A 24471-nucleotide genomic window follows, 5' to 3' on the forward strand; every position below is an offset into this window, starting at 1 on the left:
TTAATATCAAATTCATCACGTAATCTTTTGAATCTTACGAAATGGTTCCTTTAATTGAACAATTGGATTAACAATATGATGTTTTAGTTTATGTAAAGAATTTGAATTTATTTTTATTTTTATCTTCGTGGATAGTTTTCCTTTTATTACTTTTGAAAAATAAATATATATTCTTTTATTCTTCATATCAACACCTAATTTTGTCTGGATAAATAAAATTGATTTGCAAAAATTTCAAAAAAAATAGATAATGAATAATAAGGCTTTAAAATGTTTCTTTTTCACAATTTTGTTTTAGTCATACCTTTTTTAAATTTCTACATCATTCACATTTTCCTTCTACTCTTTTTTTATTATTTTTATTTTCTTCAATACATATATTTTTGCTTTTATTTTTTATTTTTATTTTATTGTTTTTTTTTACTTTATATTCATTTTTAGTTTGAATTTTAGTTTTTTTATCTTATCTTATTTCCTTTTTTTTATCATTTTCGTGTTTTTTTTCTTTTAAATAATATTGTATTAAAAAATTAATTAATTAAAATGAGGGGAAAAGATGGAAAGTGGAAGTCAAAAGTCCTCTGACCCTTCCCTCTCCATGCAAGAAAAATATTCAAATGTTCATATTTTGAGCCATTTTTGCTTCTTGGCATGAAAAGGAAATGTTTGGTATGTGCGTATCACTGTATCACTATAGCAGCAACCATGGCAGACAGTCGTAGCAATGCAGCTATTGGCTTGGCTAGATGGCAGAAGACAACTTGATAGCCATCAAGAAGGAGAAAAAGGACACAATTTTCTTAGCTCTCAGCACACTTGGACTAAAGAGAAAAAATAAAACCAAAATCAGAGAAGGAGAAAGGGAGAAAAGGTCAGCCAGGACAAGGGACACAAATACCTCATCCCCATCGCAAAAAGAAGTTCCAAAGGGAGATATAGCGGCCACATCAAAGGTAAGAACTCCACCATTAATACTTGTGTGTGAACATGATCAGTCGTATGTGGGGTTGGCTGTATTTGATTGTTATTGGTTCATGATTCAAATATGATTGTATATGGAGACTGTTGTTGCTTTAACGGTTGAAAACGAAACACACATCACTAAATCCATTATCCATCCAAAATCCATTATCCATCCAACTCTCGCTACACTTTATCATCAATGCCAACTCCTACGCCAACCATCTCACTCCTTTTTGTGACCCTCAGTAGAACCAACACACTAGAGCTTTGATCACAACCTCCATTCTACACATTTCCATCATCTCCATTTTCTTTCTCTTGCAGCCTACACTTGGAACAAACCCCTTCACCATCATTCATCACCACATAACCAGTCAGAATCAACCACCAATTCTCACCCTTCTTTGCTCAGTTTTGGCATCATCAATACATAAAAGACCCATTCTCCACTCAAATCCCGCAACATCCCGTTCAACTCCTGCACCATTCCCATTCGAGGACCACCACCTCAACATCACATCACCATTTCAACCTGCAAACAGAACACCAAACCAACAACACGAAAAAAACGCATCACTATCACCTTCTTCTTACATCTCCGTAAAGACCAAAATAAAAGAACATAGAATCTCCATTCACCAAACCGGATCCCCCATTCCAGTGCCAAACACTCAAGTCTCATATTCTCCAATCAACCACAACCAATTGTAATAGAGAGATGAACAAAGGAGTGGAAACCATCGCTGGCGAGTCATAGCTTTGAATGAAAGACGCGCAATAATGGTAGCAACCCTAGGTGTCGCACAGAGGCAGTTCGAGTCGCGCATGCGAAGAGAAAGCAAAGGTCGAGCATCCCTGGGTTCTCGATGACGACACCCCTAGTGGAAGCCAGCGATGCCTTCAGCTAGCTACGGCGACGCACCAAGTTCTCGATATTGGTTGGTTGTGGCGGTGCAGCGGAGGGCATAGCGGGAACTGGTCTTACGGAGACAAGGTCCGCGTGAGGGGAACAAGTGGGAGCCAATAGCGACGGCGACTGCTTCGGTATGGAACGGAGGTGATGGTAGCAACGTTGGTTGGTCGTTAGAGGTGCGAAAGATACAGTAGCCGACTGGTTCTGTGGTGCGCGAGAATGAAATCATTGAGCCCTATGACGGAGGACAACGTCTCTAGTGTCGATTAGCGTCGCCAACAAGTAGCGAGGGGTGGCATTCTGGTGGGCAGAGATGAGGGAGAAGGTTGCGTTTGAGTGGAAGAGGGATAAGCCCTTAGGGTTTTCTGATTTGAGAAAGGAAGAGTTTGGGCCGGCAGCCAAATCCATCCTTACTCGCGCACCACCCCTTTTTAATCTTTGCAACCCTCCCTTTTGTGTGGTTTAGATATGTTTTTGTTTGCTCAACACATCTCTTTATTTACTGCACGCACCCCTCATTTTATTTTTTACACCACTGTCTCACTTCATGCACCCCTCTTGTTTACTTTATACACCTCCCACATGTGATTGTCCTGCACCCCTATGTTTTTGTCTATTGTTTTTTTGGCCTGTTGTTGTGTTTACTTTGTGCACCCCCACTAATCACTCATGTACCTCATATTTTGTTTTCCACTTTTATCCTTCTTAAATAATTTCATCCTTTTATTTATTTAATTTTCTTTTATTTAAAAAAACAAATATATTTAAAAATTATAAAAATTACAAATATAGAAAAAATAAAAAAATGTTCTTTTTCATTTTTATTGTGTCTGTCCGGCCGCTCGCGTCGTGTGAACTTTCTTCCAAATAATTCAAAAATACTAAAAATAATTTTCTTTCTCTTTTAGTGTATGTTCGACCGCTCGCATCGTGTGACATATATTTTCAAGTAATTCAAAAATACCAAAAAATATAAATTTTCAAAATATAAAATCATCAACATTTTCAAACAAAAGTCTTTTATAAAAACAACGTGATCCTTGATTCTCTACCGTGAGATACGTAGGAGCAAGGCCAACCAGTCCTTGTTAGGTTCACCTCCAAAAAATCAAATCATTTTCTCAATTGTTTTCCAAATATCTTTTTATAGACCTACATAACCTTAATTTCTCATTTTTGAATAAGAATACGTAGGATCAAGGTTAATCCTTGTCGAGCCCAAAAAACAAAAAAAAATATTTTTGTTTCTTTTATATATTCTTGTCTTATTATTTTTAGGGAATATTAACATTTTGAAAACCACATCAACTTTGCATGTTTAATTAAAGGTATCACCCTTGGGCGGGCGTTGTAGGGTGCTAATACCTTCCCCACGCATAAACGACTCCCGAACCCAAAAATCTAGTTTTTCGCAGCTTGCTTTATATTTATGGTTTTACATAGTTTTCCAGAAATAACTATGGTGGTGACTCCAAATCTCTTTTCAAACCCGTTTTTTTTTTTGATTCGTCGTACCGTCGCGATTCCGGTTGCGACACTTCATCAATCCACCTTTTTTTTTAAGTTTGAATTTCAAAAATAGTATATCATAATCTAATGGAAAATTCAAAGATATAACTAATAAAAGAAAATTCTTATAATCAAGTCACAATTAAAAATTGGATATGAAAAAACACATAGTACATATTTTTTCTTCTATATTAATAAAAAGTGAGCATACAAAGGCTCATGGGATAATAATAATAATAATAATAATAATAATAATAGTAATAATAATAATAATAATAATAATAATAATAATAATAATGCTAAGTATATTAAACTAATATTTGACTAGCAAGTGAAATAAAAAAGATTTTTTTTCTTCAAAAATTGAATAGAATATAAGAAATGACAACAAAAATATTGAGTTTGTCTTTAACTTTTTTTTTTTATTCTTCAAAAACAAAAAGAAAGAAAATAGGTAAAACTAAGATATAAGTATAATATGTGAAAAACTTAAGAGACAATGTATAAAAAAATTACCTTAATAGATATTTTTATTCTTTATTATATTTGATTTTATATTTTAATATTTAATAACATTAAATGTTGTGCTTCATAAAATAAATGATTAATTATGTTTTAAGTCCATGCTAAATTCGATGGTGGAGACTGAGTAGATGCTACCAAGTATCGAAGTTTTGTTGGAAGTTTTCGTTACTTGACAAGTACAAGGCCATAGTTACTACTAAGTGTTGGAATTGTAAGTCGTTATATGGAGGAGCCGAGCTACACACACTAGAAAGCATTGAATAGGATACTAAGGTATATACAGGGAACACTATCACTCGACTTCTAGGTCAGAAAACTACAGACTAGTAGGGTACTCGAACAGTGATTGGGGCAGAGATGTAGATGACCGAAAAAAAACATCTAGGTATGTATTCTTCATAAGCAACGCAAAGTTCACTTGGCTCTCAAAGAAGCAACCTATAGTGACATTGTCAACATTTGAAGTTGAGTATGTTGCAGCATCATTGAGTGTATGTCATGCAATATAGCTTAGAAATCTTCTTAACAAACTAGAGATGAAACAAGAAGGGGGGGTTATAATTCGAGTAGATAACAATTCCGCTATTGAGTTGGCAAAGAATCTGGTAAACCATGAGAGAAGTAAGCACATTGATGTAAAATTTCATTTCTTCTGAGAACAAATGAAGGAATGAAATGTGGAAATGGTGCACGTGGGAAGTTGAGATCAAATTGCACATTTGTTTACAAAGCCATTGCCAACTATGTTGTTCAATAACAACAAAAATCTAATCAAAATGAAGGATGGAAGAAGTATTTAAGTTTATGGCGGAGTTTTGTTAGAATAAACTTAAATGAAGGGTTATTCAATAGATTTTATGAGTAGTTGTATTTATGATGTTTTAGGAGAGAAAAAAGTGAAGAGTCTAGTGTGTTATTTTTTTTATGTTAATAGTCATTATAGTATTATGTTTTGTCATAATTGGAGACATTATGGCTTGGAGATGAAAAACCAAATGTAAGTCCTATAAATTATAGTGTCTTGCTGATATGAAATAGACAAGTGAAGTAAATAATATTATTCATGATTGAGTGCTTTGCCAATAAATCACACAATATGACAATACACAACACTAGATTTCTCTTCAAACTAGAATACAAAGTAAGGTTATGTAGCCAGATCCGGTCACATTAATCGAATTTCAGAATCCGGTTCCCCCAAACAAAGAAATTGAAACATCCTCTATCGGAACAAAAATCTTACACCCCTTTATAACAATCCAGTAAACAAAAAAATAACTTCCAACTACTGTTCAAGAACCATCCAACCCTGTGTGGAAAATAAAAAAACCAACCAATGAAAGAAACCAATTTTTACTTTAAAATGGAGGTCACAAAAGCTTGGCCAACGAAAACAATTGAGGTGCAATTGAATAGCTTGTCTCGCTCCGCAATGGAGCAAATGAAGTGCAATGTGAAATGGACGAAATCATTTGAAGTGAAATGAAAAGGAATGAGCGAAGGTGAAAGGCACAATGACGAAGTGCAAGTGCTCAAGAAGGAAGTGCATGGCTGAAGGAGGAAGTACGTCACAAATGAGGCATACATGTAGCAAATAGGGATTTTACCCTAGTGAAAGCTAAAGGTTTATTTTGGCCTTTTAAAAAATTTGGGGGTGTAGGAAGAAAACAATAAAATGTAGGAAGAAGCCCCCAACACAAAAACACAAATATGAGTCCAAGATTATTTTCTTTGGATTCCCTCTTCCATCTTTGGTAGGGGCCCTCACTCCTCCTCATCCTCCACCTCCTCCTCCTCCTTCTCCTCCTCATTATTTGTTGTTGTCATCTATGCGGTTGTTGTCATCTCCTCCTTTTCTTCCTCTTTCTTTTATTTTTCTTCTCACCCATCTCTAATTATGTTTTATAACAACTATTCCGTTAAATTTTGGTGAAAAAATTGACGTCTATTTTAGTGATAAATTTACTAATGGAATTACTAACTTGTTTTTAAAAGAATACAATTATTGACAGATTTACCAGCAAATTTATTAATTTTAAATAAAAATCCACTACCGACGAATTTAATGATGGATTTTAAATGAATTCCATTACCAAGGTATCTTACCACGACATGGTCAAAGACGAAAGCGAAAACTTTGATACCTATTTTACTGACAAAATTTACCGACTAAAATATCTATTTATAATAAATATTATAAATTGTCAATGAATTTTAACGACAGACAAATCCATTACTGACAAATATTTTTATTAATAAGAAAAATTCTAATTTATTGATAGATCCATTAGTGACATATATTTTTGACAACAATTAAAATTTTAAAGTTGGTCGGTGATATGTATTTTATCAACCATGTTTTTTCCATCAATAATTTAACATTCTTTTGTAGTAATATGGGAATTATGACTAAAAAAATAAAATTTCATAAAATTTCTTAAAAAATTATAAATTCTAAATTATCTCTGATATATTTGGTATACTTATTTGTGGCTTTGATCCGGTGGAAAGCAATGCTGAGAATGCCATGAGGGTGTCTAATTGCTTTCATAGTTATAATATAGATTGGAAAGTTTATGTTATGTAATAGTCTTATTTCCATCATTTTGAAATGCTTTCTGTTTAGAAAAAATAAAAAGTTTCTATAGTATTGTACACAATATTTCATTTTTATTTGTGAACTGCTAAAAATTTTGGTCGTTATAAAAGTAAATAGTGTATATAATATAATGACTAAAATAAATAGTGTAATATACATATATGAAAATATTGCAAAAATAATAATCATCTTCATTATCAATGTTGTAAGGCCCCCTTTCTTTTTCTGCTTCCTTTTAAGGGCTGCCCTACAGTAATGGGCCTAAAGATCGGCCCATAGGATAAAAGCCTTTCATGTTGCCCTAATCCCACACTCACTTTCACTCTTTCAGAAATCAGCTGTCACCCTTCTACTCCGTGAGAAAGAGCTCTGCTAGGGTTCAGCCGCCTTCCGCATCCAGTGGGCTTGAACCAGTTTCTCACTTCTTGTAAGTCCGTTCCAACCCCTGCTCGTACTTCCTCCAGTGTTTATTCATGTTTGTTTAAGCTAAGAATCCGTAGTGAGCTCATCATGTGATATGCTCCGTTGTTTTTTTTCAGTTGCTAAGTATAACCTAAAGCTGTGGTGCCCGTGGTTACTGTTGAGTCTTGTACTAGCATATTCTAGGTACGGGAAGCTAGAACCCTCTATTTGTTTGGTGCGAGTATGCTATTTTATGTGGTTGGTGATTCTCTTTTGTGTTTACCTGTTGATATGGATCTATGATACGGTGGGATTGTTGTTTGTGGTATGTCTTCGCATCTGTTGCAGGTGAAAATAGTGGCGAGCACTGATAAACTCGCCCAAGCGAGTTGGTCTCGCCTAGGCGAGATTAATAGAGGCTCGCCTAAGCCCTTTTTCCATGAATGGTTGCCCAGGCGACCCACTGTGATTCTGAGCGAGCGAGCATCTCGCCCAGGCGAGAAGGGTCTCGCCTAAGAAAAATCCCGCGAGTGCTTCTGTTCCCTTCTCGAGCCCTCGCCTAGGCGAAGGGCGAGCTCGCTTGAGCGAGCATGTCTCGCCTTAGCGCAACCCCTCAGCCTGAGCGAGGTGCTGAGCGAGACAGCGCTTCGTTTGGGACGTGTGTTTATTTTGGATGATCTGTTTTGATGGGTTGAATGTGTGTGTGTGTATATATATATATATATATATATATGATGAGGGGGGAATTCATATGTGATGACGGGTGAGAGTGGCATGGTCTTACGTGAATATTACATGACTGGTTATATTTGTATGCGATCACAAATCGGGAATGAACAACGATGAACCTTGGTGGTTGGTAATTTTGTGGCATGACATTGACATGAGGGGAGATGTTTCTTCAAGGTTGGTAATACAAGCTGGTACTGATTGACATGTGATATACGGGAGTTGTCTATGGATGTTGGTATAAATCTTCCCTGCATAGTATATGTGATTATTTTCCTTGCTGATTTATGAGTGTTAGTCTGTGTCAGCGTGTAATTCCTTGGGGTCTCTAGGTGAGACCTCCGGGGCTACGCTTCAGTGGTCGGGACATAAGTCCATGGCCCCTGTTAGTGGGTGTCCATGGTGGTGCCCCATCTGTATAACTAGGTAAGGATTCAAGTTAAGGTTGCATCCTGACGCTCTAAGGAGCCAGTTAGTCTCACTTAGAGCAGACTGACTCTTGTGGGGAGAGTAGTAGGAGGCCAAAAATTCATTAAGGGCTAACCTTATGGTGAGGGAAATTTGATTCATTGTAACACTTGTAACATATAGCTCGGGGATGAGCAGCTCGGAGATGAGCAGAGGTATCCACCATAAGTGCAGGCATCCGCTGAATCTGACTAAGTTATACGTATCCGGATGAGTTGAGTCGTAGTGTATTGAATTAAGAGTCATAACATGCGTGGTTGTTATATAGATATGGGATGATGAAAATATATTTGACTGTATGATGAATATGTTGTTGGCTCTAACTTACCCGTTTTGTTGCATGGTTGTATTGTATGTGGCTGTTCTTCTTGCGATGATCATCAATTTGATTGATGGGAGCAGATGGGCGGAGTTCTCGTGGTCAACAAGGGAATGGTGATTCCGCTGCTTAGCCATCTGGGTTGGAGTTATTTTATCCATGATTTCTTAAGGGCTACGGCCCCTGTATTGTTTTATGCTTTCCTACTCTACACTCTTTATTAGAATTGTATTTGGTTTATGTTGGCATCATGGTGTGTCTAGGTTGTAGGGGTTGTGTTAAGGACCCCAAGACTACGCTACTATACTTTTATCGCGTGACGTTTCCTTTAATTTCGTTTAATAATTAAATGGGACGTTACAAATGTAATATAAAGGTTAAATAAGAAAATTTTATTTCATAAGAAAATAATGAAAACCCACGTATGAATGAAAGAATATATTAAAAAAATAATAATACAGGAAAAAATTAATAAATAATTTTTGAATGAAAATAATATATATATATATATATATATATATATATATATATAAGTTAGAAATTAATATTTAAACACAAGATTAATCTCTCTTAGAAACTTTAAACCAAATTAGTCATTCAATTCCGTAGATATATAGATTTAAATCTTTTAACTAAATTTTTACTTTTACTAAAAGTTGAAGGATACAAATATATTTAACTCTTTGAACAAATACTTTAAGTAAATTTAAAAGACTATAAGTTAGTAAAAGAAGTTGTTTAACAAATCTAACTAATTAAGTGATATAATTTTTTTAACTAGTTAAAGAAAATGTTAAAAACTAGCTGAAATAATATATTAACCATAGCATAGCATATGTAAGTGAAAAGTCTTTTTGTTCTTTTTTTCTTCTTCTTTATTAAGGCTTGTGCACATAATACAAGCTTAATATAAAAATAAATAAAGTTATGATTAACATGTTGGTTTAGAAGAAATAAATCGTTGGCCAATGGGCGAAGTTTGATGGGAAGACTAGTCCTGACGCCGTAGACCAATGGCTGAAGGACCTACAGCGCATCTACGACGCCAAGATGTGCCCTGTAGAGAAAAGGTTGGCGTTCTCGGTTTATATGCTCACGGGAGAGGCGGAACATTAGTGGAGCAGCACTAGATCCATTCTAGAGGAGAGGGATGAGCCAGTGACATGGGAGGCTTTCAGGGAGAGATTCCTCTCCGAGTACTTCCCAAACAGCATCCGGTACGCCAAGGAGGTGGAGTTTCTCCAGTTGACCCAGGGAGGGAAAACCGTGACGGAATATGCTGAGAGGTTCAAGCACCTCAGCCGCTTCTATACACTGCCACTTGACGAGGAGTGTAGATGCCGTAAGTTTGAGAACGACCTCAGGGGAGATATTCGCTTGATGGTGGCACCCTTGTCCATCAAGGATTATGCTGCTCTGGTAGAGAAGGCCAGAGTAATGGAGAAGATGAAGCGCGAGGTGGAAGGTCAGTGCCCACAACAGCCACAGCTGTCGTAGAGGATCGGTGGACCGTCTGGGTCCAAGCCCAGGCATGAGGAGCGGAGGAAACCGTATGATAGACCCCACCATCAGCCTCAGGGGTCTAGGAGCTTTTCTCCTCAGCAAGGCCGAGTTCGGTGTTACACATGTGGAGGACCCCACCCGAGGTACGCTTGTCCATGTATGGAGGGTTACCGTAGGTGCAACAACTGTGACAAGGAAGGCCACTTTGAGAAGGATTGTCCCAACCTTGCTAGGGCAGCGACACGCCCTCCAGTTTAGACTCCCCATTAGCATCAGTGGAGGGACAAAGGCAACAGGCCTCAAGCGACGGGAAGAGTCTATGCCATAACTGGAGTTGAGGCTGCAGGTTCAGGTAACCTTGTTATGGGTTATTGTGTGATTTCTGGGATGAGATGTTGTGTGTTGTATGATTCTGGAGCAACACACTCTTTTGTGTCATTTGCTTGTGTGGAACGGTTGGGTCTGCCGGTGCGCGAGCTGCAGTGTGAGCTTGCGGTGTCTACTCTGACGTCGAGTTTGGTTAGGACGTCGTCCTTGTGTGCTAGGCTTCCAGTAGAGGTAGAGGGACGCAGGTACAGGGTAAATCTAATCTGTCTACCTCTACAGGAGTTGGAGGTGATCTTAGGAGTGGATTGGCTCTCTGCCAATCGCATTCTGATAGATTATCGAGAGAAGAAGCTGCTTTTTCCCGACGTAGAGGAGCCTGAGTTGGTGTCTTCTCAGGGTGTTATGAAGGAACTACATGACAGCGAGCAATGTTACATGATCTTCACACATATGGAGGTAGAGAGAGGAGAGGCAACGTCAATGATACCGGTTGTCCAGGATTTTGGGTATGTATTCCCGGAGGAGGTACCAGGGTTGCCTCCTAATAGAGAGGTGGAGTTCTCTATTGATCTAGTCCCAGGAACAGGTCCGGTCTCGATGGCCCCGTATCGTATGGCCTTGGCAGAGTTAGTAGAGCTCAAGAAGCAGATAGAAGAGCTAATGGAGAAACAGTTCATCCGACCCAACACTTCGTCTTGGGGAGCACTAGTGTTGTTGGTGAATAAGAAGGATGGGAGTTCGCGCCTGTGTGTGGACTATAGGCAACTGAACAAGATGACGATTAAGAATAAGTATCCGCTTTCGAGAATCGACGACTTGATGGATCAACTACATGGGTCATCGGTGTTCTCGAAGATAGATCTGAGATCGAGTTACCACCAGATTTTAGTAAAGGCTAATGATGTGCAGAAGATGGCTTTCAGATCCAGATATGGCCACTATGAGTATGTGGTTATGCCGTTTGGTGTAACTAACGCTTCGGCAGTGTTCATGGACTACATGAACAGGATCTTCCGACCTTTCCTAGATAAGTTTGTCGTAGTCTTTATAGACGACATCCTTATCTATTCCAGGACTCAGGAAGAGCATGCAGAACACCTCAGGTTGGTGCTTGGTATTTTGAGAGAGAAGCAACTGTATGCCAAGTTATCTAAGTGTGAGTTCTGGATGGATGAAGTTCAGTTCTTGGGGCATGTGATATCAGCCCAGGGGATTGCAATGGACCCAGCAAAGGTCGAGGCAGTGGTAAAGTGGGAAAGTCCTAAATCGGCCACAGAGGTCAGGAGCTTTGTGGGGTTAGCGGGCTACTATAGGAGATTCATAGAGGGATTCTCCAAGATTGTGGCACCTTTGACTTTGCTTACTCAGAAGGACCAACCTTTCACTTGGACGGACAAGTGTGAGGAGAGCTTTCAAGAGCTAAAAAGGAGATTGACGAGTGCTCCTATATTGGTAATTTCGGATGTGGGGAAATCGTTTGAAGTCTACTGCGACGCGTCTCATCTCGGACTTGGCTGTGTCTTGATGCAAGAAAAGAAGGCAGTGGCGTATGCTTCTCGACAGCTTAAGGTACATGAGCGTAACTATCCCACTCATGACCTGGAGTTGGCGGCTATAGTTTTTGCCTTGAAGATCTGGAGGCACTATCTTTATGGTGCTCAGTTCTGAGTGTTCAACGATCATAAGAGCCTCAAGTATTTGTTTGACCAGAAGGAGATGAACATGAGGCAGAGGAGGTGGATGGAATTCCTAAAAGATTATGACTTCGAGCTCCTATATCACCCGGAGAAGGCAAATGTGGTGGCAGATGCCCTGAGTAGGAAGACGGTACACACGACACATCTCATGATAAAAGAGGTAGAACTACTAGAGAAGTTCAGAGACATGAGAATACAGGTGGAGTTGGGGTCCGAGTCCATTAAGTGTAGTACCCTTACTATATCTAGTGACTTCTTGGACTCGATCAGAGAGGCAGTTGTTGGATGCCGGTCTGAATAGGGTTAGAGAACAGCTTGGATCAGAGGAAGCCAGAGACTTTGCCTTGAGTGATGATTGCATACTGAGATTTCAGGGCAGAGTATGTATACCCGATGATGCGGAGGTAAAACGGTTAATTCTTGAGGAGGGACATAAGAGTCGTCTTAGTCTGCACCCGGGCATGACTAAGATGTACCAGGACCTCAAGGAGACTTTCTGGTGGCAAGGAATGAAGAAAGATGTGGCTCAGTTCGTGTCGGCATGTTTAACGTGCCAGAAGGCGAAGGTGGAGCATCAGAGGCCCGGTGGGATTCTACAGCCTTTGGAGATACCAGTATGGAAATGGGACAACATCTCCATGGATTTTGTGACCCATCTGCCGCGGACTTTTAGAGGTCATGACACCATCTGGGTGATAGTAGATCGACTGAGTAATAACGCACACTTCTTCGCGATGAACTTGAGAATGTTTATGGCCAAGCTGGCTCAGTTGTACATTAAGGAGATAGTAAGACTTCATGGGGTGCCCTCGAGCATAGTTTCCGACAGAGACCCGCGGTTCACATCTCGGTTTTGGCAGACGTTACAGAGTGCTATGGGTAGCAAGCTCACCATGAGTTCAACTTATCACCCTCAGACCGATGGTCAGTCTGAGAGGACGATCCGGTCATTAGAGGATTTGTTGAGAACATGCATACTGGACCACCTGGGAGCTTGGGATGAGGTATTGCCTTTGATTGAGTTTACCTACAACAACAACTTTCATGCGAGTATTGGCATGGCGCCATACGAGGCTCTTTACAGCAGGAGGTGTAAGACTCCTCTTTGCTGGTATCAAGATGGAGAGGCAGTGTTGGTTGGACCAGAGTTGTTAGAGCAGACCATCGAGAAGGTAAGTATGGTGAGGGATAAGATGCAGGCTTCTCAGAGTAGGCAGAAGGCCTATGCGGACCGCAGGAGGAGGCCTTTGGAGTTTACAGCGGGATATCATGTATTCTTGAGGGTGACCCGAACCACGGGCGTGGGAAGGGCTCTCTGCTCAAGAAAACTTTCTCCTAAATTCCTTGGTCCATACCAGATCACAAGGAGGATTGAGCCAATAGCTTATGAGGTAGCTTTACCCCCGCAGTTGGCAAACCTTCACCCAGTGTTCCACGTCTCACAGCTAAGAAAGTATGTGTTTGACCCAGCTCATGTGTTAGAAGCCGAAGATATACAGATCAGGGAAGACCTCACCGTGGAAGTACCACCCATCGCTTTTGAGGATAGCAAGGTCGAAGAATGTCGTGGAAATACCGTCAATCTTGTTAAAGTCATCTGGGATCGGAGGACGGGTGACTCGACTTGGGAGTTAGAGGAGGACATGAGAAAATCACATCCACATCTGTTTACCTAGTGAGTCTTTATTTTCGAGGTCGAAAATTTTTCTTGTTGGAGAGAATGTAAGGCCCCCTTTCTTTTTCAGCTTCCTTTTAAGGGCTGCCCTACAGTAATGGGCCTAAAGGTCGGCCCACAGGATAAAAGCCTTTCATGTTGCCCTAATCCCACACTCACTTTCACTCTTTCAGAAATTAGCCGTCACCCTTCTACTCCGTGAGAAAGAGCTCTGCTAGGGTTCAGCCGCCTTCCGCATCCAGTGGGCTTGAACCAGTTTTTCACTCCTCGTAAGTCCGTTCAAACCCCTGCTCGTACTTCCTCCAGTGTTTATTCATGTTTGTTTCAGCTAAGAATCCGTAGTGAGCTCATCATGTGATCTGCTCCATTGTTTTTTTCCAGTTCCTAAGTATAACCTAAAGCTGTGGTGCCCGTGGTTACTGTTGAGTCCTGTACTAACATATTCCAGGTACGGGAAGCTAGAACCCTCTGTTTGTTTGGTGCGAGTATGCTATTTTATGTGGTTGGTGATTCTCTTTTGTGTTTACCTGTTGATATGGATGTATGATACGGTGGGATTGTTGCTTGTGGTATGTCTTCGCATCTGTTACAGGTGAAAATAGTGGCGGGCACTGATAAACTCGCCCAAGCGAGTTGGTCTCGCCTAGGCGAGATTAACAGAGGCTCGCCTAAGCCCTTTTTCCACGAATGGTCGCCCAGGCGACCCACTGTGATTCTGAGCGAGCGAGCATCTCGCCCAGGCGAGAGGGGTCTCGCCTAAGCGAGATCCCGCGAGTGCTTTTGTTCCCTTCTCGAGCCCTCGCCTAGGCGAAGGGGGAGCTCGCTTGAGCGAGCACGTCTCGCCTGAGCGAAACCCCTCAGCCTGAGCGAGGTCCTAAGCGAGACAACGCTTCGTGTGGGACGTGTGTTTATTTAGGATGATCTGTTTTGATGGGTTGAAATGTGTGTGTATATATATATATATATATATATATATATATATATATATATATATATATATATATATATATATATATATATATATATATATATATATATATATATGATGAGGGGGGGAATTCATATGTGATGACGGGTGAGAGTGGCATGATCTTATATGAATATTACATGAGTGGTTAGATTTGTATGCGATCACAAATCGGGTATGAACAACGATGAACCTTGGTGGTTGGTAATTTTATGGCATGACATTGACATGAGGGGAGATGTTTCCTCAAGGTTGGTAATACGAGCTGGTACTGATTGACATGTGATATACAGGAGTTGTCTATGGATGTTGGTATAAATCTTCCCTGCAAAGTGTATGTGATTATTTTCCTTGCTGATTTATGAGTGTTAGTCTATGTCAGCGTGTAATTCCTTGGGGTCTCTAGGTGAGACCTCCGGGGCTACGCTTCAGTGGTCGGGACGTAATTCCATGGCCCCTGTTAGTGGGTGTCTATGGTGGTGCCCCATCTGTATAACTAGGTAAGGATTCAAGTTAAGGTTGCATCCTGACACTCTAAGGAGCCAGTTAGTCTCACTTAGAGCGGACTGACTCTTGTGGGGAGAGTAGTAGGAGGCCAGAAATTCATTAAGGGCTAACCTTGTAGTGAGGGAAATTTGATTCATTGTAACACTTGTAACACATAACTCGGGGATGAGCAACTCGGAGATAAGCAGAGGTATCCACCATAAGTGCGGGCATCTGCTGAATCCGACTAAGTTATACGTATCCGGATGAGTCGAGTCGTAGTGTATTGAATGAAGAGTCATAACATGCGTGGTTGTTATATAGATATGGGATGATGAAAATATATTTGACTGTATGATGAATATGTTGTTGGCTCTAGCTTACTCGTTTTGTTGCATGGTTGTATTGTATGTGGCTGTTCTTCTTGCGATGATCATCAATTTGATTGATGGGAGTAGATGGGCGGAGTTCTCGTGGTCAACAAGGGAATGACGAGTCCGCTGTTTAGCCATCTGGGCTGGAGTTATTTTATCCATGATTTCTTTAGGGCTACGGCCCCTGTATCGTTTTATGCTTTCCTACTCTACACTCTTTGTTAGAATTGTATTTGGTTTATGTTGGCATCGTGGTGTGCCCAGGTTGTAGGGGTTGTGTTAAGGACCCCAAGACTACGTTTTTATCGCGTGACATTTTCTTTAATTTCGTTTAATAATTAAATGGGACGTTACAAATGTAATATAAAGGTTAAAATAAGAAAATTTTATTTCATAAGAAAATAATGAAAACCCACGTATAAACGAAAGAATATATTAAAAAAATAATAATACAACATTATCTTCTAGAGAAAATATTAAAAGAAAAAATTAATAAATAATTTTCGAATGAAAATAATATATATATATATATATATATATATATATATATATATATATATATATATAAATTAGAAATTAATATTTAAACACGAAATTAATCTCTCTTAGAAATTTTAAACCAAATTAGTCATTCAATTCTGTAAATATACAGATTCAAATCTTTTAATTAAATTTTTAACTCTTTAAACAAATATTTTAAGTAAACTTAAAAGACTACAAGTTAGTAAAAGAAGTTGTTTAACAAATCTAACTAATTAAGTGATATAACTTTTTTAACTAGTTAAAGAAAATGTTAAAAACTAGCTGAAATAATATATTAACCATAGCATAGCATATGTAAATGAAAAGTCTTTTTGTTCTTTTTTTCTTCTTCTTTGTTAAGGCTTGTGCACATAATACAAGCTTAATATAAAAATAACTAAAGTTATGATTAACATGTTGGTTTAGAAGAAATAAATCGATGGCTTAACGGAGTATTTAGTTTGGACATTTTTTCAATAAAATAAATTTTGTATAAATAATTTTTTTCATTAACAATGACCTTTCACTGAAGATTTTTTTATATAAAAAAATATTAGGCTTTATTTGTGATTTACTTTCCTAATTTGTTGGTTTAATTTCATTCTTGTTCCTTTATTATTTTTTTAGTTTAATGGAATCTTCCAACTTTTTAAGATGTTCAATTTGATCTTCCAATTACTTAAAAAAGTTCATTTTTTTCTAATTTCAATTTTGTCCTTATATTTAAAATTTCTATTCAATTTAATCATCCTATTTTTTAAAACGATCCAATTTTGTCTCATCAAATTTGAAATCAAATTTGAGCTCAAATTAGTAAGTAAGTTTATTTACAATTTATATATACATGTTAAACTAATTTTTATAATTTATACATAAATCACTCCATCTAAATACTTAAATTATTTTATTTTTTACACTCCACCTAAATACTTAAATTTTTTACATTTAGGTGGAGTGACTTGATTTATAAATTCTAAAAAATATAAAAATTTAACATGTATATATAAGTTATAATTAAGCTTAATTACTAATTTGATCTCAAATTGGAGAGGCCAAAATTTAATCATTTTAAGAAATATATGACTAAATTGAATCAAAACTTTAAATACAGGGACTAAATTGAAAATATTGAAAATTTTTTAAAAATTGAACTTTTTTCAACTATTACAGGACCAAATTAAACTTTTTAAAAAAATTATAGGATTAAATTGGAAAAAAATAATAAAGAGATCAAAATGAACCAATCAACCAATTAGAGTACTAAATCACCGGTCAAACCAAAATATTATCAAGGAAAAGTTGGATTAAGTAATTAAATAGTAAATTATTTGTAACAAATTTAATGGTTTTATAACTGTTTTTTGAAATTGTAAACTTTCAAAAGTTGTTATAATGCACTTTTGAAATCGAGAATAATGGTTATAGTTAGTAATTAATTTAAAAGTATTATAAATTTTAATCAATTACACTTTTGTAAATTTGTGTACCCATGTGGATTACATATTGAAGTCTCAATAGTGATGTAATTGAATAGATATTTGATTTTGAATGAATTGAATGTATATTTGATTTTTAATGATTATCATTTGATTTATTAGAAGAAAAATTAATGTTGTTTTTGTAAATTTGAAATCCAAAGCTTTTATCTTTTGTTTGTTTTTTAATGTTAGTGATAATTACATCGTAATGCATATTAATATTATATTAATATTAATCTTCTCTGTTAATCTCACATATTACATTTATCTTATTATAAATGAAATTTAAACAAAATCAATGAAACTTTTTACTGTATAAGTATAAGTCTTTTAATGTTTCGTTTATTGTATTCTAACAAAATATTTATGGTTTTCAATATACAGACATATAATAATATTAATAAAACACGCACAACTAACCGAAGGAGTACAAGGAACACCTCTTTCAAAAGAGGCCAAAAAAGGAATGGGATAGAAGAATGACCTCGGTGAAATGGTGTGTGTTCGCTGTGGAACTAGAACTTGACACCTGTGGTTCCACAAATACCAGATTAAGGATCATAAATAACGCAAGTTTATCTACAGTAACACCACACTTCCGAAATTTAACGCAAAATTTCTCTTACCTGTTATAGCTTGGGTGGAGACACTGGACTGATTTTCAGATTCTTCAACGATCCTCATTGTGTTGTCTTGTATTTGCATTAGTTCGGTGACTCTTCTTTCTCATTCTTTGATTAAGAATGGCTTCAATAAAACAGATTGACCATTCTGGTTTTCGAATGAAGAATATGAGATATCCCAATACCATTCCAAATACCCCTCCACAACCATATCCAATAGCTACGGGTTTCCAACCAAACCCAAATTGTTCTTCTTGCTGAGATTGAGAGGTTGCTAAATCTATCCAATAGCATGGTTTTGACAATGGTAACCCACATAGCCCTGAATTCCCCTGATAGGAATCACTTTGGAATGTGTTGAATTGTTTACCTGTTGGAATCTTTCCTTCCAGCTGGTTTTGTGAAAGGTTTAAGAAAGAGAGGAAGGGAAGATTGGCCAATGCAGTTCGAATCTCACCCGTCAGCATGTTTGAGGAGAGGTCTAACCATTCTAAATTTTCCAAACCGTTGAGGCTTTGTGGAATTAAACCAGTGAGTCTGTTATTAGAAAGGTTAAGGCCTATTAATGACTTCAAATCTCCAATGATTGTTGGAATCTCTCCCTCAAAATTGTTATTCGCTAAATCAACAACTGTGAAAGTAGTTAAGATCCTCTCTAACTGAATGGTGTTACCTTTCACTGTGACCTCCACAGAATCACTGTAGGTATATTCAGTAGCATGTATATACTGCAAAACATTATGGACATCGATCATCATTCCCTTGAAGTTTTTGAAGAAAACTACTGGTAAGTTGCCTTGAAAATTATTGTTGGAGATGTCAAAAACCGTCAGCTTGGAAAAGGTATCGTTCTTGGATTGGAAACAATTGATGGTACCATTGAACCTATTAGCACGTAAAACAAGGACTTGCAGCTCTTGAAGTGACTCTAACCAACTTGGAAATGTATCTTGTATGTTATTGTCTCCAAGGTCCAGAACTCTTAGTTGTTTGCATTTGACGACGGGGCGAGGTAATGGTCCCTCCAATTGATTGCCATTAAAATTCATAGTCTCCAATGTTTCTATCTCAAGATAGCTTCTGGGTATGATCCCACGCAGGTTGTTCCTTTGCATATCCAAAACTAAAAGTTTACTCAAGTTTCCAACGCATTGTGGAATTTTGCCTGTCAAGTTGTTGTGAGACAAGATAAGTATCACAAGGGAGCTTGCGTTGCAAAGAGATGAAGGGATGCCTCCAGTCAATTTATTGTTTGAGATAGAAAAGAATTCAGCGGTATAATGGGGAATGGGAATATCTCCTTCCAACATATTGAAGCTTAGATCAATGTAATACATATTGTTCCATGAAAGTGAGAGATTCCCAACCGATGTTAGAAGGTTATGAGAAAGATCCAAAGAACCCAAAGTATCCGCCATATGATTAAATCCTTCTGGAATCCTTCCATGAATTTGGTTCTTGGAAAGATCTAAATTAAGATCTTTCGGGAAACTTTTAACACTGCCCTCATTAATGCCAAGAGATTGAATATTGTTGTCAGAAAGATCCACAATGTGCAGCTCTTGAAGATTTGAAAAATTGTTAAGATCTACGAGGCCACTCAAGTTATTTCCGGATAGTCTCAATTCATACAGATTTTGGTGAAGAAACATTGACGTGGGGATATCACCTTGTAGCTTGTTATGAGAAAGGTCACAAATATACAATGAAAAGGCAGAGAATTCGCCAATTGGGCCAGTAAGCTGGTTCCCACCAAGGCGTAAGTTAAGTAACGATGACAAAGAAAAACACCAATGGGGAATTGTTCCGTTCAACGAATTATCAGACAATTCCAGATAAGCTAACATAGAAAGTCCACTGGTTTTATCAGGTATTTCTCCAACTAATTTATTCGCTGAAAGGCTTAAAGAATTAAGCTGAGTGAGCTCAAACAGCGATGATGGCAATCGGCCCACTAGGTTGTTTCCAGTAACATCTAAATCTTCTAATTTGCTTAGCTTGCCAAACAAATTGGGGATCTCACCATCAAAATTATTATACGAAAGATCTAAGTAAATAAGATGCTGAAGGTCGAAAAGAGATGATGGAATCTCACCACTCAAGTTATTGAAACCAAGGTTGAGATAATTTAATTGTGAGAGGTTGCCAATGCATCGAGGAATGGATCCTGTGAAATTATTTTCTGAAAAATCAATGTAAGTGAGGTGATGAAGATTTGAAAGTGATAATGGAATCTCGCAACTGAATTTGGTATGACGAATGGCCAAATATCTAAGAGGAGAGCTCGAATTGAACTCTGGAAGTTCAACTTGGAGGTCAGGATTATCAGAGAGGTGTTGAAGATTGGGTAAACAGAGTATCTTATTTTCCAACTTCCCTTGCAAGGCGGTACCTTGAAGTCCAAGAGAGACCAAAGAGGATGAAAAATTAAACAACAAAGACAGAGAACTGGGTTTAATCAAAGACATATTTAGTCTATCAAGAGCTAGCTCCCTTAAATGAGTTGCATTTACAGTGAGCTTTTCCAGGGTTGCTAATTCAATTGTCATTTCATCGTTGGTAGAGAGATCAAGCGAGACTAATTTGGAGAGGTGAGAGAATTTGGAAGGAACAACTCCGGTAAACCAAGCGAGAGATAAGTTTAGATGAGTAAGAGCTAGAAGATTACAAAACCCCGAAGGCATTGGAGAATCGTAAAAGTCATTCAAAACTAGGCTGAGTGTTTGAAGGTGAATGAGTTTGAAGAGAGTGTTGTTGGGATGAAACTCAGCTTGAATGCAACTGCAGCTAAGGTCTAACCCAATGACGTGTCCTGAATTCGTGTCACAACTTACCCCATCCCACATGCAGCAATCCGTGTCATTCCTCCACGATTTTGTCTTAGGATCACAACTCACTCCAGTTCTAGACTCGCACCAACCATAGCTAGCTGGGCCAACAATGGTGACGAGGCTTTTGAAGCTAAGCAAGGCGGAGGCATCATGATGATTGCATAATGGCTTTCGCACCAACGAAGACGTGCCTGAAGAAAAATGAAAAACCAAGCAACTTAGTAGCAGAAAAAGAACCTTTGTACTCAACATATTCGGAATTTCGAATATTTCTTTTGATACTTTAGGAGTTGTAAAACGAAAATTATATAATGATTATGGAATGAATGTATGCAATGCATTAAGGTTTTTTTGTAGCCAAATAATACCCAACAATTAGCCGCAAGGAATGGGAGTCCATGTATGGATTATAAGTTATTGACACCGATGCTTATGAAAACGCAACTTCTGATAGAAACTATATGAAGGATAAAACAAACTGGAGTGAGAAAAAGAAAGAAAGACCAAAATAACATGCATTACTTGTAAACCCCGGCAAAAGCTTGATCCAATCAGACGAGGGCTGTTATATAAAATTCCAAGACTAGGTTACCTCAAGACTTTTTTATAGTCCTCTTTTATAAATTATTATATTATTATTATCTTAATAACAATTAATTGTTTGTGTGATTTTTTATTACATCTATTATATTTTTTATAGTCCTCTTTTATAATATTATTTTTCTGTTATTTTAATTTTATTAGATTTTTCTTCTTTTACCAATTTTTATTGCACAAATGATATTTATGTTATTAATTATGTAACATTTTTTAAAATTAAGATTGTATTATTAATTACACCTATCAATTTGGTCCAACCTAATCAAGTTGAGTTGGAATCTACAAAAAATAATGTAAATTGTGACGGTTATTTTTTGTATAATATGGTGGTTTTAACTACCGCAATTTGTGGCGGCTTCGAAAACGGTCATAATTCGTGTCGTCACAAAGCAAAATGTAGCGGTTTCAATTGAACCGTCGCGCAAACTGCCATATTTGGCAATGCATAGAGTGGTAGTTTTGAGATGTAAAATACGGCGAGGTGAGTTGAATGCATCTCAGAAATTGACACACCTCAGATCGAGTTGAGTAGATCCACTCGAGCCTAATCAAATTAGGTCAAGTCGAGTTGGACCTATGTCAAGGCCAATCTAGTTGGATCCAAATCAAACCAAGTAGAATCAATCCCGCCTCAATTGAGTCAGACACACCTCAAGCCAAGTTGAGTAAGGCCCACCTCGAGTTGTGGCTAGTCAAGTTTGCATAAGACTAAGTTGAGTCAAATTGAGTAAGACTTACATTTTGTCGAGTCCTGACACGCACACATAAGGTTATATAAAGTCAAGCCCACCTTGAATGACTTAAGTTAGGTCCACCTCAAACAAAGTTAAGTTAAATCCACATAAGTTGAGTTAGGTCAGACCCACATCGGACCAAGTTAGTTCGAACCCACTTTAGGTTGAGTGTAGTCGAGCCCACCTTAGGCAGAGTTAGTTTAGGTCCACATCAAACGTAGTCGAGTCAGCCCCACCTCTAGCCGAGATGAGTAGGGCCCACCTCAAACTTAGTTATATCATGCCCACCTCAACTAGAGTTAATTTTGCCCACATCGAGCTAAGTCAAGTCAGACCCACCTCGTACTAAGTTGATTTGGGCCCAACTTTGGTTAGTTCATGTTGAACGCCATTGGAAGAGTTGTGTCGCACCCACCTCTAGTAGAGTTATGCCGAGCCCACCTCTAGGAGAGCTGTGTCAGACCCACCTTTGGTAGAGTCATGCCAAGCCCACCTCTGGCCAAGTAAGGTGGGCCCACCTCAAGTCAATTTAAGTCGAGTTCACCTTAAGTCGAGTTGAGTTAGGAACACCTTATTCTAAGTCAAGTCAGGTTCACCTTTGGCTTAAATGCAAAATTAAGTTGAGTCAACCAAGGTTGATGGTTGATACAAGTTGCTTAGAGCCAAAGGTCCAAACTTGTGGTTGAATTGAGTTGACCCGATTGAGACATGTCTACTCAGGCCAAAGGTCTAGCCGAGTCAGTATAGGTCGATGGTAGAGTCGAGTTGACAAACTCAAGTTCGAGCTGAGTTTACCTAAGTCAAAGGTTGAGACGAGTTGGTCTAGGGTAAAAAGTCGAGATGAGTCATACTAACCAAAGATCTTGTTGAGTCGACTCAGATTGATAGCCATTGTGAGTCAACTCGATTCAAGTCATATTGGGCGTAGGATTGAGCCGAGTTGATTTAAGCCAAAGGTCAAGCTTAGTTGGCCTGCTATCGAATGGTCCAACAGATTGAGCTCGGGCCAAACGGTCGAGTTGAGTCAACCTAGACTGAAGATTGATATGTGTTGTCTGAATCAAAGGTTGAGATAAGTGTGAAATATATTTAAAAACGAATTAAAGTCTTGTAATGAAACCAAATTAACTTTGGTCTTGATCGTAACTCACTTTAAAAGGAGACTTTTAGAACAAGGTTTCTTTAACCCACTCATTTGGTAGACCAATAAAAAGGAACTTATTTTAAGTATTTAATATATTACTAATTTAATATTATATTTATATATAAAGGTACACTTCAAAGTTGTAGCTTAGTGGATGTCATGTATTCTAATAATTGAATATTATATTCAATATTGTTTGGAATTTAATTATGGGTTCAAATTATCATATTAAATATGATAAGAAATTTGAGTATCTTAAAAAAAACTCACAAATTTAATATTTTGAGTTGAGAGTAGTGTTATGTATCACGTAGACAATTTGTTAAAAGTGATGTTATGAATTTCATAACATACTTTTTCAACACGCTGTCTTTATTTAATTAATTATTTTTATTGAAAATAGCTTAGATTTGTTAATTAATTTTTTCAACATAGAGGAGAGATTTATTAAAATAGGAGATGGAACTTCATTAGATATTCAACAAGTTATAGTCAATAAGAATGTGTTCAAACGAGCTGATAGTATGATTCTAATACTTATATAATAAAACTAAAATATTAAAGGAAAATGATTAAATGACTCCCGCATTTTGACTACTACATTACTACCTGACATGGAAAATGAATTTTAATTTTTTTTCACTTACAAAAGATGGAGTGGCACGTGAGGGAAATATGAACTTTAGTGAAATAATAATTGCAAGTGGTGAGAGAAAAGAAAATCACCAAAAGCGGTTTTTGCTCTAAAACTACTCGTAGACCACAACGACGGGTGTCAGAATCCTTTGAAACTCTCTACCCTCTTCGTGCGAAATCCACTGTGACGGTCATCTTTCTTGGAAAATCTCCACCCTCTCGACAAAAGCCACCGTCTTTGTTCCGTTCTGTGAGAGAAGAGAAAGACAAAAGGGAAAACGAGTGGGAGAAGACAAAAATGGAAGACGCAGAACATTCCCAAGCGTCGAAAGGAAGGGTTTCTCGCACAAGGTAGGGAGAAGCTGTGAAGACGAAAGTGTGAGGAAGAAGACGACATTTTTTGGAAATCCCCTTTCGAAGTTTTGTCATTATTGTTGAACCCTAAGT

The 24471-nt window shown here is 37.7% G+C and overlaps 2 protein-coding genes and 2 long non-coding RNA genes across 4 annotated transcripts; 2 read left to right on the forward strand and 2 right to left on the reverse strand.

The window, feature by feature from the left end:
• Positions 1 to 564: 564 nt before the first annotated feature.
• Positions 565 to 2322, reverse strand: LOC114193501 (uncharacterized). The gene is made up of 2 exons (XR_003606272.2): positions 899 to 2322; positions 565 to 821 (listed from the first exon to the last, which is right to left on the reverse strand). It is a non-coding gene; the product is annotated as an uncharacterized LOC114193501 (long non-coding RNA).
• A 4516-nt stretch (positions 2323 to 6838) lies between these two features.
• Positions 6839 to 8739, forward strand: LOC146884313 (uncharacterized). The gene is made up of 3 exons (XR_014984021.1): positions 6839 to 6936; positions 7049 to 7115; positions 8511 to 8739. It is a non-coding gene; the product is annotated as an uncharacterized LOC146884313 (long non-coding RNA).
• A 701-nt stretch (positions 8740 to 9440) lies between these two features.
• LOC146884314 (uncharacterized) lies at positions 9441 to 14176 on the forward strand. The gene is made up of 12 exons (XM_085665945.1): positions 9441 to 9497; positions 9544 to 9769; positions 10592 to 10928; positions 11019 to 11223; positions 11331 to 11393; positions 11440 to 11535; positions 11656 to 11911; positions 12225 to 12358; positions 12512 to 12742; positions 12959 to 13225; positions 13313 to 13546; positions 14078 to 14176. The coding sequence occupies exons 1-12, from the start codon at positions 9441 to 9443 to the stop codon at positions 14174 to 14176; spliced, it is 2205 nt and encodes a 734-aa protein (XP_085522071.1).
• A 3640-nt stretch (positions 14177 to 17816) lies between these two features.
• LOC146884315 (receptor-like protein 40) lies at positions 17817 to 21218 on the reverse strand. The gene is made up of 2 exons (XM_085665533.1): positions 18083 to 21218; positions 17817 to 17985 (listed from the first exon to the last, which is right to left on the reverse strand). Exon 1 carries the CDS (start codon positions 21160 to 21162, stop codon positions 18127 to 18129), a length of 3036 nt encoding a protein of 1011 aa, XP_085521659.1. The 5' UTR covers positions 21163 to 21218; the 3' UTR covers positions 17817 to 17985; positions 18083 to 18126.
• Positions 21219 to 24471: the final 3253 nt, after the last annotated feature.

Source organism: Vigna unguiculata, chromosome 8, assembly GCF_037176805.1.
Source record: "Vigna unguiculata cultivar grain cowpea cultivar isolate G323 ecotype 2 chromosome 8, ASM3717680v1, whole genome shotgun sequence".
NCBI classification, from domain to species: domain Eukaryota; kingdom Viridiplantae; phylum Streptophyta; class Magnoliopsida; order Fabales; family Fabaceae; genus Vigna; species Vigna unguiculata.

What these genes read in the sequence shown, in the direction of transcription:
- LOC146884314 (XM_085665945.1), top strand. Translation starts at nt 9,441, where the DNA reads ATGGCTGAAGGACCTACAGCGCATCTACGACGCCAAGATGTGCCCTGT. An exon ending in GTCCTAAATCGGCCACAGAG is followed by an intron (nt 11,536 to 11,655) that starts GTCAGGAGCTTT and finishes TGGACGGACAAG; the next exon opens with TGTGAGGAGAGCTTTCAAGA. An exon ending in AGTTTACAGCGGGATATCAT is followed by an intron (nt 13,226 to 13,312) that starts GTATTCTTGAGG and finishes GGTCCATACCAG; the next exon opens with ATCACAAGGAGGATTGAGCC.
- LOC146884315 (XM_085665533.1), bottom strand. Translation starts at nt 21,162, where the DNA reads ATGTTGAGTACAAAGGTTCTTTTTCTGCTACTAAGTTGCTTGGTTTTT.